The sequence below is a fragment of the Salvelinus sp. IW2-2015 genome, linkage group LG4q.1:29 (genome assembly GCF_002910315.2).
Source record: "Salvelinus sp. IW2-2015 linkage group LG4q.1:29, ASM291031v2, whole genome shotgun sequence".
In the NCBI taxonomy this organism is placed as follows: Eukaryota; Metazoa; Chordata; class Actinopteri; order Salmoniformes; family Salmonidae; genus Salvelinus; species Salvelinus sp. IW2-2015.
In genome coordinates, this window is record NC_036842.1 from 87,756,362 (window position 1) to 87,769,805 (window position 13,444).

Genomic DNA, 13,444 nt, shown 5'->3' on the forward strand with positions numbered 1-13,444 from the left:
ATGAAAACCTGCTCCAGAGCGCTCAGGACCTCAGACTGACCTCAGACTGGGGCGAAGGTTCACCTTCCAACAGGACTATGACCCAAAGCACACAGCCAAGATAACACAGGAGTGGCTTCGCGACAAGTCTCTGAATGTCCTTAAGTGGCTCAGCCAGAGCCCTGACTTGAACCCGATCGAACATCTCTGGAGACCTAAAAATAGCTGTGCAGCGACGCTCCCCATCCAACCTGACAGAGCTTGAGAGGATCTGCAGAGAAGAATGGGAGAAACTCCTCAAATACAAGCTTGTAGCATCATACCAAAGAAGACTTGACGCTGTAATCGCTGCAAAAGGTTCTTCAAAGTACGGAGTAAAGGGTCTGAATACTTATGTAAATGTTATATTTCAGTATTTCATTTGTAATAAATTAGCAAACATTTCTAAAAACCTGTTTTTGCTTTGACTTTATGGGTATTGTGTTTATTGATGAGAAGGAAAAAAAAACATTTAATCCATTTCAGAATAAGGCTGTAACCCAACAAAATGTGGGAAAAGTAGTAATCTGAATACTTTACGAAGGCACTGCCTTCATAAAGTATTCAATCCCATTGACATTTTTTCCACATTTTATTGTGTTACAGCCTGAATTTTAAAAATATTAAATGGAGATTGTGTCACTGGCCGACACCCCCAATACCCCAAAGTGTAATTATGTTTTTAGAATTTTTTACAAATGAATTAAAAATGAAAGGCTGAAATATCTTGAGTCAAGTATTCAACCCCTTTTACGGCAAGCCTAAATAAGTTCAGTAGTAAAAATGTGCTTAACAAGTCACATAAGAAGTTGCATGGACACACACTGTGTTCAATATAGTGTTTAACATGGTTTTTGAATGACTACCTCATCACTGTACCCCACACATACAATTATATGTAAGGTCCCTCAGTTGATAAGTAATTTTCAAACACAGATTCAACCAAAGACGACACCTATTGGTAGATGGGTGAAAAAGCAAACATTGAATATCCCTTTGAGCATGGTGAAGTTATTAATTACACTGGATGATGTATCAATACACCCAGTCACTACAAAGATACAGGTGCCCTTCCTAACTCAGTTGCTGGAGAGGAAGGAAAAGCGCTCAGGGATTGTATGAGGCCAATGGTGACGTTAACAGTTAGAGTTTAATCGTTGTGATAGGAGAACTGAGGATGGATCAACAACATTGTAGTTACTCCACAATACTAACCTAAATGACAAGTGAAAAGGAAGCCTGTACAGAATAAAAATATTCCAAAACAGTGCATTGTTGCAAACAGGATGCATAAAGTAATACTGCAAGAAATGTGGCAAAGAAATGGACTTTATGTCCTGAATACAGAGCGTTATGTTTGGGGCAAATCCAACACATCACTGACTACAACTCTTCATATTTTGAAACATGGTGGAGTCTGCATCAAGTTATGGGTATGCTTGTCATTTTTAGGATGCAATGAAATGGAATAGAGCAAAGCACAGTCAAAATCCTAGAGAAAAACCTTGTTCAGTGTGCTTTCCAAAAGACACTGGGAGAAAAATTCACCTTTCAGCAGAACAATAACCTAAAACACAAGGTCAAATATACACTGGAGTTGCTTACCAAGACGACATTGAATGTTCCTGAGTGGCCAAGTTACAGTTTTGACTTAAATCTGCTTGTGAATCTATGGCAAGACTTAAATGGTTGTGATCAACCAATGATCAACAACCAACTTGACAGAGCTTGAAGAATTAAAAAAAGAATAATGTGCAAATATTATACAATCCAGTTGTTCAAAGATCTTAGCGACTTACCCAGAAAGACTCACAGCTGTAACTCCTGAAAAAAAGGTGATTCTAACATGTATTGACTCAGGGGTGCGAATAATTATGTAAATTAGATATTTCTGTATTTAATTTTCAATTTAAATGTGCAAAAACTTTTTAAAACATATTTTCACTGTCATTATGGTGTATTGTGTGTAGATAGGTGAGAAAAAATGTGATTTAATCCATTTTGATTTCAGGTTGTAACACAACACAATTTGGCATAAGTCAAGGAGTATGTATACTTTGAAGGCATTATATTGTGATTCGTTATAGCGATTTGATGTTCCAAACAGTATTATTGCTGCAGAGAGACCAGAGAGTATGAGAAAATGAGTTTCAGTCATGTAAATAAAAGTGCTGAAAACATGGCTCACTATTTAAAAAGAAGACGGAGAACAAGCTATAGGATGAAAAATACCAGAGATTGAGCCGTTTTAGCCGACTAGGGCTAGCTAATGCTACGAGGCAAAAGCAATACTTGGAGTCAAGTTTCACGTCTGTAGCCATGAAATGCTTTGAAAGGCTGGTCATAGCTCACATCAACACCATTATCCCAGAAACCCTAGACTCACTCCAATTTGCATATCGCACCAACAGATCCACAGATGATGGAATCTCTATCACACTCCACACTGCCCTTTCCCACCTGGACAAAAGGAACACTTATGTGAGAATGCTATTAATTGACTACAGCTCAGCGTTCAACACCATAGTTCCCATCAAAACTCATCACTAATCTAAAGACCCTGGGACTAAACAGCTCCCTCTACCATTGGATCCTAGACTTCCTGACGGGCTGCCGCCAGGTGGTCAGGGGAGGTAACAACACATCCGCCACACTGATCCTCAACATGGGGGCCTCTCAGGGGTGCGTGCTCAGTCCCCTCCTGTACTCCCTGTTCACTCATGACTGCATGGCCAGGCACAACTCCAACACCATCATTAAGTTTGCTGATGACACACCAGTGGTAAGCCTGATCACTGACAACGATGAGACAGCCTATAGGGAGGTCAGAGACCTGACCATGTGGTGCAAGGACAACAACCTCTCCCTAAACGTGATCAAGACAAAGGAGATGATTGTGGACCACAGGAAAAAGAGGACCGAGCACGCCTCCATTCTCATCGACGGGGCTGTAGTGCAGCAGGTTGAGAGCTTCAAGTTCCTTGGCATCCACATCAACAACAAACTAACATGGTTCAAGCACACCAAGACAGTCCTGAAGAGGGCACGACAAAACCTATTCCCCCTCAGGAGACTGAAAAGATTTGGCATGGGTCCTCAGATCCTTAAAAGATTTTACAGCTGCACCATCCTGACGGGTTGCATCACTGCCTGGTATGGCAACTGCTCGGCCTCCGACCGCAAGGCACTACAGAGGGTAGTGCGTACGGCCCAGTACATCACCAGGGCCAAGCTCCCTGCCATCCAGGACCTCTATACCAGGCAGTGTCAGAGGAAGGCCCTAAAACTGTTAAAAAGACTCCAGCCCAGCCACCCTAGTCATAGACTGTTCTCTCTGCCACTTTAAACAACCCTACCTGCATGTGCATAATTATCTCAATTACCTCGACACCGGTGCCCCCGCACATTGACACAGTACCGGTACCCCTGTATATCGCCCCGCTATTGTTATTCACTGCTGCTCTTTAATTGTTTTCTTTTTCTTATCTCTTACTTTTTTCTTCTTTTTTTTTTTTTAGGTATTCTCTTAAAACTGCATCGTTGGTTAAGGGCTTTTAAGTAAGCATTTCACTGTAAGGTCTACACCTGTTGTATTCAGTGCATGTGACAAATACAATTTGATTTGATGTATCAATATAATATCATCCAAAATAATATTGTGATTTGCAACTCAATTTTTTTTCTCCCACAACACTAGTAAGTATCATAGACCAGATGTCACAGTTGACAGTTGACGGTTGACCCACCCACCTGAGAAGTCCCAGACGTTTAGCACCATGTTCTTCTTATCCCGGTCCCGGATGGTCCAATCTCTGACGTCGATCCCAACGGTGGGCTGCTCCATCTGCCATTGAGAACGCTTGAGCTTCATCAGCTGTCGGATCAGAGCAGTCTTACCACTGTCGGCGTTCCCAACCACAATCAGCTTCATCCGGTAGTACGGAACGGCTTTCTTCAGACGCTGCTGGAGGAACCTGAGTTACAGGATACAGGAGAGAGTGATTTATTTGGGAGAGTTTTGTGAATGGGATTAGGCTTTTGTTTGAAAGAGGAAATCTGGAGCAAATTCAAACCTATCAAAAGCCACCACCTGTTCATTCAGAATTCCCTCTGACAGATAGCATTGCTTTTTGGGTTTAATGTCAATACTTGTTTTTTTTTTTTTTAATATCACCAACATGTATCCTGCCTAAAGAGAATCCAGCATGCTTGACCATGTATACACAAACATCTGTGAAGGGTACAAAGCCAATACTGTAGGATTGTTTTAAAAATGTTGATTGGAATATGTTCAAAGATTCATCCAAACAGGACTCAACATCAACATTGAGGAATGCAGTGCATTCAGAAAGTATTCAGACCCCTTGACTTTTTCCACATTTTGTTATTTTACAGCCTTACTCTAAAATTGAAGAGTATTGGTGGTTCTAAACTTCTTCAATTTAAGAATGATGGAGGCCAATGTGTTCTTGGGGACCTTCAATGCTGCAGAATATTTTTGGTACCCTTCCCCAGAGCTCTACCTTGATGATGTTGTACCCACCATAACAATCCGGACATACCCCAACCAAAACCCTGGATGAGCGAAGATATCCATACAATGCTGAGAGCCGGTACTGTAGCATTCAATGTCATCAGGTACAAGCTCCACGAATCCATTGGGGACGCAAAAAGACAATACAGACTCAAACATGTATTGACGTTTGACAACTCAGACTCGCGTCGTATGTTGCAAAGACTATAGACTATCACAGACTACAAAGGCAAACCCAGATGTGCGGTGCCCACTGAAGCCTCTCTCCCAGGTGAGGTTAACACATTCTATGTTCGCTTCGAGGCAGACAATACGGAGCCATCCAGGAAGACTCTCACTGCTCCAGACGACCAGGTGCTTTCGCTCTCCGACGCTGACGTGCGGAAAACTCTCAAAAGAGTGAATACTCACAAAGCCGCCTGCCCAGGTGGCATCCCTGGCCGTGTCCTCAGAGTGTGTGGTTACCAGCTGGCGGGCTTGTTCGCTGTCACTTCAACCTTTCCCTGTCTCAGGCTGTAGTCCACACATGCTTTAAGGAGACCACCATCATCCCAGTGCCCAAAAACAAGGTGACATGCCCAAATGACTACCGGCCCATTGCTCTCACCTCGGTCAACATGAAGTGCTTTGAGAGGCTGGTCATGGCTCACATCAAGGCCAGCATGCTGGACCCACTCCAATTTGCCTACCCAACAGATTCACAGAAGATGCCATTTCCATCGCTATTCACACAGCCGTAACACATCTGGACAAGAAGAACACCTATGTGAGAATGATTGCTGGATCGAATCCCCGAGCTGACAAGTAAAAAAAAAAAGAATGTTGTTCTGCCCCTGAACAATGCAGTTAACCCACTGTTCCCTGGTAGGCTGTCATTGTAAATAAGAATTTGTTCTTAACTGACTTGCCTAGTGAAATAAATCAAATTAAAACATGGACTACAGTTCAGCATTCAACACTATTGTTCCCACCAAGCTCGACACCAAGTTCCCACTAAGCTTGACACTGCAACTGGATCCTGGACTTCCTGACAAGTAGACCACAGGCTGTGAGGATTGGCAACAACACTGACTCTTAACACAGTGTCCCCCAGGGGTCTGTCCTCAGTCCCGTATTGTTCTCCGTCTTCACCCACGATTGCATGGCTTTGCACGACACCATGGTTGTAGGCCTGATAACCAACAACGATAAGTCAGCCTATAGGGAGGAGGTAAGCGAACTGGCATTGTGGTGTAATGACAACAACTTCTTCCTCAACGTCTTGTTGATTTCTTGAAGCAGAGGAGGGAACATACCCCGATCCACATCAACGGGATTGCAGTATAGAGTAAGCAGTTTTAAGTTCCTCGGCGTCCACATCACCTAGGATGTATCATGGAACAACACCACCACTATTGTCAAGAGGACGCAAAAGCACCTCTACCAGCTGAGGCTGCGGAAGGGAGAAAGGCTCATAATAATGGCCGGAATGGAGCAAATAGAATGGCATCAAACACCTGGAAACCATGTGCACCATCGAGAGCATCCTGACCGGTTGTATCACGGCCTGGTATGGGAATTACTCCATCCACGACCACAAGGCCCTCCAGGGGGTGGTGAAGACGGCCCAGTACATCACTTGGACCGTGCCCCCACCCATTTAGGACATCTCCTCAGAACGGTGCCTGAGGAAGACCCACAGCATCATCAAGGACCCCACACAGTCCAGTCACAAGCAGTTCTCTCCCTTACCGTCGTTCAGACGGTATCGGAGCATGAGGTCTGATAGAAACAGTCTCTGAGCCTGTTGGTATCTACAAGACATCAGACGGCTGAACACTTAAACTGGCCTGACCACCTGCTCTGATTCTCCACACCTTAACACACACACATTCATGCTACACACACACACATCACAACTGCTGCTACCATTATACTGCTCAGTTTATACACTGCCTCCCATCCCCCACTTCCCCAAAACACAAGTAAATATTGGACTATAAATGGTGCCTTCCTGTATTATACTCATGCTAAAATATTTATTATTTTGAGCCATTTACTTTATGTTCGTATTCTGATATTTTCTTCTTTCTTATTGTTGTTTCATTGTCGAGAAGGTACCTGCAAGTAAGCATTTCTTTGCAGACATTCACCTGACTAAGTCTTTGGTCTTGTTGCCAATGTGCTTGAGATCCAGGCTGAGGCGCAGGCCATCCAGTGGCAAGTCCCACAGCCTGCTCAGCTTGCCCATCTCGTCAGGGAAGGAGCGCAGACCGCCATTACGGCTCAAGTCGAGAGAGGTCAGCTCCTCCAGCAGGCCGATCTGAGGAGGGACCTGAAACAGACAGGGGTGAAAAGGTCAATAATACTACTGATTGGAAAAATGTACTTTAAAATTTTAAAATATATTTTATGTAACCTTTTTATTCTCCTTGAGATGTTAATGACATATTAATAAGATGAATAAATAAATGCTGACCTCTGTGAGCTTATTGTCACTCAGGTGTAGTTTCTCCAGTCTGGCCCACTTGTAAACTTCAGGTCCACTCAGGTCCAGCACTCCGATGCGGTTCTGACCGAACATGAGCTCCCGCAGGTTGACCGATGCCCAGGCGCACGGCCCCGGTAAAACTGTAATGTCATTGGTCCTCATATCCACGGACCGTAAACTGAAAGCAAAGAAAAAGCAAGGATGAGTCCTATTGAATCTCAAGCCAGATACATTTTTGCACACTAATAAGCAGTTTTTACTCAAATAATAGTTAACTAATAATTGCCTTCTACAACAATGTAGTTGCCTTCACTAAAACATCAAACTTACTTTGGAAGATCCAGAACAGCTTGAGGAATGGTAGTGAAACTGTTATGTGATAACTTCAGAGTTGTTATCTTTGAGGGAAGATGTGACAGCGAACCTATAACAGCAGAAACACAAAACACAATGTCATACAATGAATATGTTCTTATGTCGCTACATACACAAATTAACTGTTTATCTAGAATTAACCACATGTATTAATTTGTCTGGCAACACTTTTTCTAGAAATCGGTTGGACTTGAATGACTTTCACAGATATGCCTAATAATAGTACCAAATAATAATCCATTGTAAGACAGCATTGGAGAACTAGTACAGGCCCCATGTTCTGTCAGCATTAAAACGGATTAAGTAAGTAACTGCGTTACCATGTACTTACTGAGTTGGTTGGTACAAGCACTGAAGTTCTCTAGTTTGGGGCAGCCAGACAGGAAGTCATGTGAGATGCTCTCCACACTGTTCTTACTGATGTCTAGGAGCTTCATCTCCGGAAGACACAGAGGAGACCACAGCTCACCCATTCTGTTCCTACAGCAGAGGAAAAAGTGTAGAGACAAAGTTATATTTATGATATTTTATGTCACATACTTGGGTTCAAATCAGAGTAGTTTTCTTTCAAATATTTTTAGGATTTAATTGAACCCGTCTAGTGCCAGATGGGTAAAATGTACATGTTTGACAAAAACGAAACACCAATTCCTGCTTTGTAATTATTTATAATATAATTTTGTGCCTATTATACAGCTAAAGTAAAACATTCAGCAGTGATCCAAAGAACTCCATTTCCCATCATACCCCTCGAGGGACAGCTCCTCCAGTCGCTCCATGGCCCTGCCCAGCTGGTGGGGGAAGGTGGTGATGTGGTTGTAGGACAGGTTGAGTTGCCGTAGCGATGGGCAGGTGACGGCAGGGTCAAGGGTCAGAAGCGGGCCGACACAGTTACGTGACACGTTGAGCATGCTCAGTGAGGGCAGGGCCAGAAGCTCCGCCGGCAACGCCTGCAACTGGTTGCCTTGGAGATCCAGACGTGTCAGACTCTTCAAGCTCTAAGAAGTATAATTATTATTATTTTGAAGTATTAAATAAATCATCGCAACTATAAATTATTATTATTTTAAGATACTGACAAGATTCTGTAGATTAACCGAACATTGAACTCCCCACCATTTTTTAATTTTGCATCATCTATTCAACATTGAAGCATTCTGAACAGACCCCACACCTCACACAGCCCAGAGGGGAACTCTGATAGGCTGTTCTGGCTCAAGTCTAGTCGATACAGGTGCTCCAGCTGCTGTCGGACAGAACCCTCGTCCAACAAACACGACACAGAGTCCAGCTCATTCCCTGATAGGTCCAGCAGGCGGATCCACTCTCTGTCCCCGACCAGAGGGGAGGAGTTATACCCAGAGCTCAAGACTGGGGAGTGAATACCTGCAGTAGAAACAATAGAAATAATGGATTACCATTGATATGATACCATTGATATTTTGAACAAGGGCAAGTAAAACTAATGTTATATAAGTACCTTTCTGGTTAGGGGTTGTCCTGCCATACCTCCTCTGAAGTGGCTCGTTGAGCTCAACCTCACCCTGGACTCCCTGTGGATGGATACAGGACTGTTTGATTGGTTAGTAAATTAATTGGTTAATTGGTAAATTGATTGGCACATATCTTAATTAATTAATTTATTGAAAGAGAGAGAGAGAGCAAGAAAGAGAGAGGGGGACAGTTTAGTTTTTTCTCTGAAATATAGTAAGTTAAAAAATAAACAATATTTATATTGGTTGTAAAGAAGATAGCCCACCTCGGAGCTAAAGTGCCTGCGACGCCCGTTCTTCCTCTTCTGTGACCCCGCCTTCCACTCCTCTGACAAATCATTGGTGGACATGGGGGACAGTGCCAGCAAAAGCGAATCACTTCCTGTGAAAATAAGGAGACATCCAGTAAGCAAGACATTCCCAAAATAAGGCAACTGTGGCCAATAATTAACAGTCACCAAATTAGCTATTATAAACTCAGCAAAAAAAGAAATGTCCCTTTTTCAGGACCCTGTCTTTCAAAGATAATTCGTAAAAATCCAAATAACTTCACAGATCTTCATTGTAAAGGGTTTAAACACTGTCCAATTCAACAATTAATAAACATGCACCTGTGGAACGGTTGTTAAGACACTAACAGCTTACAGACGGTAGGCAATTAAGGTCACAGTTATGAAAACTTAGGACACTAAAAAGGCCTTTCTACTGACTCTGAAAAACACCAAAAGAAAGATGCCCAGGGTCCCTGCTAATCTACGTGAATGTGCCTTTTGCATGCTGGAAGAAGGCATGAGGGCTGCAGATGTGGCCAGGGCAATAAATTGCAATGTCCATACTGTGAGACGCCTGAGACAGCGCTACAGGGATATAGGACGGACAGCTGATCGTCCTCGCAGTGGCAGACCGCGTGTAACAACACATGCACAGGATCGGTACATCCAAACATCACACCTGCGGGACAGGTACAGGATGGCAACAACAACTGCCCGAGTTACACCAGGAACGCACAATCCCTCCATCAGTGCTCAGACTGTCTGCAATAGGCTGAGAGAGGCTGGACTGAGGGCTTGTAGGCCTGTTGGAAGGCAGGTCCTCACCAGATAACGTCGCCTATGGGCACAAACCCACCGTCGCTGGACCAGACAGGACTGGCGAAAAGTGCTCTTCACTGATGAGTCACGGTTGTGTCTCACCAGGGGTGATGGTCGGATTTGCGTTTATCGTCAAAGGAATGAGCGTTACAACGAGGCCTGTAGTCTTGAGCGGAATCGATTTGGAAGTGGAGGGTCCATCATGGTCTGTGGAGGTGTGTCACATCATCATCGGACTGAGCTTGTTGTCACTGTAGGCAATCTCAACGCTGTGCGTTACAGGGAAGACATCCTCCTCCCTCATGTGGTACCCTTCCTGCAGGCTCATCCTGACATGACCCTCCAGCATGACAATGCCACCAGCCATACTGCTCATTCTGTGCGTGATTTCCTGCAAGACAGGAACGTCAGTGTTCTGCCATGTCCAGCGAAGAGCCCGGATCTCAATCCCATTGAGCACGTCTGAGACCTGTTGGCTCGGAGGGTGAGAGCTAGGGCCATTCCCCCAAGAAATGTCCGGGAACTTGCAGGTGCCTTGGTGGAAGAGTGGGCTAACATCTCACAGCAAGAACTGGCAAATCTGGTGCAAATGAGGAGGAGATGCACTGCAGTACTTAACTTCTCTAGGGTAGGGGGCAGCATTCGGAATTTTGGATGAAATGCATGCCCAAATTAAACTGCCTGCTTCTCGGGCCCAGAAGATATGATATGCCTATAACTGGTAGATTTTGATAGAAAACACTCTAAAGCTTCCAAAACTGTTAAAATAGTGTCTGTGAGTATAACAGAACTGATTTGGCAGGCGGAAACCTGAGAAAAATCCATTCCGGAAGTAGTTTTTTTTGTTGGTTTTGTAGCTTTCTATTCAATGCCAATACAGTATCCATTGACTTAGGACTCAAATTGCAGTTTCTATGCCTTCCACTAGATGTCAACAGTCTTTAGAAATTGTTTCAGGCTTGTATTCTGAAAAATTAGGAAGTAAGAGCAGTCTGAATGAGTGGATCCTAAAGTGTCACAGAGCTTTTTCATGCGTGAGACCGAGAGAGTGCCTTTCTTGTTTACCTTTTAAATTGACGACGTTATTTTCCGGTTGAAATATTATTGATTATTTAGGCTAAAAACAACCTGAGGATTGAATATAAACATTGTTTGACATGTTTCTATGAACTTTACTGATACAATTTGTATTTTTTTGTCTGCCTGTTTTGACTGCGTTTGAGCCTGTAGATTACTGAAGAAAACACGTGAACAAAACTGAGGTTTTTGGATATAAAGAGACTTTATCGAACAAAAGGAACATTTATTGAGTAAATTAATGTCTGCTAAGTGCAACCATATGAAGATCATCAAAGGTAAGGGATTAATTTTATCTCTATTTCTGACTTGTGTAACTCTTCTACTTGGCTGGTTACTGTTTGTAATGATTTGTCTAGTGGGCTATGTTCTCAAATAATCGTAAGGTATGCTTTCGCCGTAAAGCATTTTTTAAATCTGACACCGTGGTTGGATTCACAAGAAGTTCATCTTTAAACCTATGTAAAATATGTTTTGTTTTCTGAATTTTTCTAATGAGTATTTCTGTATTTGAATTTGGCGCCCAGCAGTTTCACTGGCTGTTGAAGAGGTGGGATGCTAACGTCTCACGTACCCAAGAGAGGTTAATGCAGCTGGTGGCCACAACAGATACTGACTGTTACTTTTGATTTTGACCACCCCTTTGTTCAGGGACACATTATTCAATTTCTGTTAGTCACATGTCTGTGGAACTTGTTCAGTTTATGTCTCAGTTGTTGAATCTTGTTATGTTCATACAAATATTTACACATGTTAAGTTTGCTGAAAATAAATGCAGTTGAAAGTGAGAGGATGTTTCTTTTTTGCTGAGTTTATTAGATACCAAATAACCTTGTTTAACTTGTGGTTATTTTTTACCAAGTGATTCCATTGTGATTATCAAGAGTGAGTAAAAAGTTTGAAATAAACATGATTTGAAAGTTGACAAGGAGCGTTGTTCTGTGTGTCTCATGGTCCTCACCGTCACTCTCCATATCGTCGTTGAAGACCAGACTGTCCTCTAAAGACAGGAAGCTGGAGTCATCACTCTCGTCTGACATGTACCCAGAGGTAAGGCAGGGGTCAGCTAGAGACCTGGGGGTCGAGGGGGTAGGAGTCGTCTTACCCCTCTGGAAGGATAACACGTACCGAGCTAAACATGCACCCTTACCTGAAAACACAACACAGAGAACACACATCCTTTATCCCAGGTTTTTGACCCAAATACATATGCACACGTACAGTACATAACAAATAAAAAATGATATTCATTCTAGATTGGAAATGTGTAAGAAATATGATAGTTACAGCTTTCCTTCAAATAAGATATAGAGATCTACAGGAGAATCTAAGAAGGAGAGTCTATAACTGGAAATCAGCATCAGTGACTATACTCACTTGTGCTGGAGCGCAGACTGCTGGCGCGACCTCGTTCAGAGAGCAGGGGGCTGAGCCAGGCAGCATCCACCCGACCCAGCCTGAACCCCCCCAGACAGAGGGCATTGTTGTTCAGGTCCAGCCCCAGACGCCCCAGTAGCTGGATGACCGCAGGGCCGTCCCCACGACGCACGCTGGCCCCCAGGGCCCCACGCAGGTGCTGCTCATGGACCCCACGGCTGAGAAGCAGCACCACAAGCTGCAGAGGCCCGCCCTGCTCACACACCTGGGAGGGGATGCAGTGGGGAAGTAGTTGAGCGGGGGGAAGGGGGGGGGGGTTGAAGGGCAATGCCTAGGAACTGAGCTCCCAAAATGAAACTAACTTACAAAATGTTTTGGGCCTGAAAGACCCAGAGTTACCTCTGCTGCAAAGGATAAGTTAATGTGTTATTTCATAGTTTTCATGTCTTCACTATTATTCCACAATGTAGAAAATAGTAAATATAAAGAAAAACTTTTGAATGAGTAGGTGTGTCCAAACTCTTGACTGGTACTGTACATACAGTTGAAGTCGGAGGTTTACATACACTTAGGTTGGCGTCATTCTTAAATATTTTCCGTCGGGATTTTAATGATTTGTATTGTACTCCCTCTTACCACAGACTTTCCTGAAGCAATCAGGATGGAGAGCACCACAGATCTCCTCAGAGGGAGCTTCAATAGATTTATTTTTTCTTTCCCCTAATTGTCATCTGACCCTTTTTGTTGAACTGTTAAGAATAACAGTTACATGTAGTGGAGTTACTTTTAGTCATTTCCATATTTATTCAACATTTACCAATTATTTTTTGGGCAACATCCATATATGTCATTTTCATTTGTGATAATATATTAACATTCAAATCAAATCAAGTTTATTTTATATAGCCCTTCGTACATCAGCTAATATCTCGAAGTGCTGTACAGAAACCCAGCCTAAAACCCCAAACAGCAAGCAATGCAGGTGTAGAAGCACGGTGGCTAGGAAAAA

At 43.2% G+C, this 13,444-nt stretch overlaps 1 protein-coding gene across 1 annotated transcript in view; it reads right to left on the reverse strand.

Moving 5' to 3' along the window:
- Positions 1-13,444, reverse strand: part of LOC111962739 (leucine-rich repeat serine/threonine-protein kinase 2-like) — a 62,758-nt gene that overhangs the window by 33,144 nt on the left and 16,170 nt on the right. The window contains 11 exon segments of the mRNA XM_070443225.1: positions 3,769-3,992; positions 6,685-6,866; positions 7,011-7,200; positions 7,353-7,446; positions 7,729-7,877; positions 8,145-8,395; positions 8,572-8,783; positions 8,878-8,968; positions 9,157-9,272; positions 12,020-12,208; positions 12,436-12,700. Of these exon segments, the coding sequence (XP_070299326.1) occupies positions 3,769-3,992; positions 6,685-6,866; positions 7,011-7,200; positions 7,353-7,446; positions 7,729-7,877; positions 8,145-8,395; positions 8,572-8,783; positions 8,878-8,968; positions 9,157-9,272; positions 12,020-12,208; positions 12,436-12,700 (1,963 nt within the window).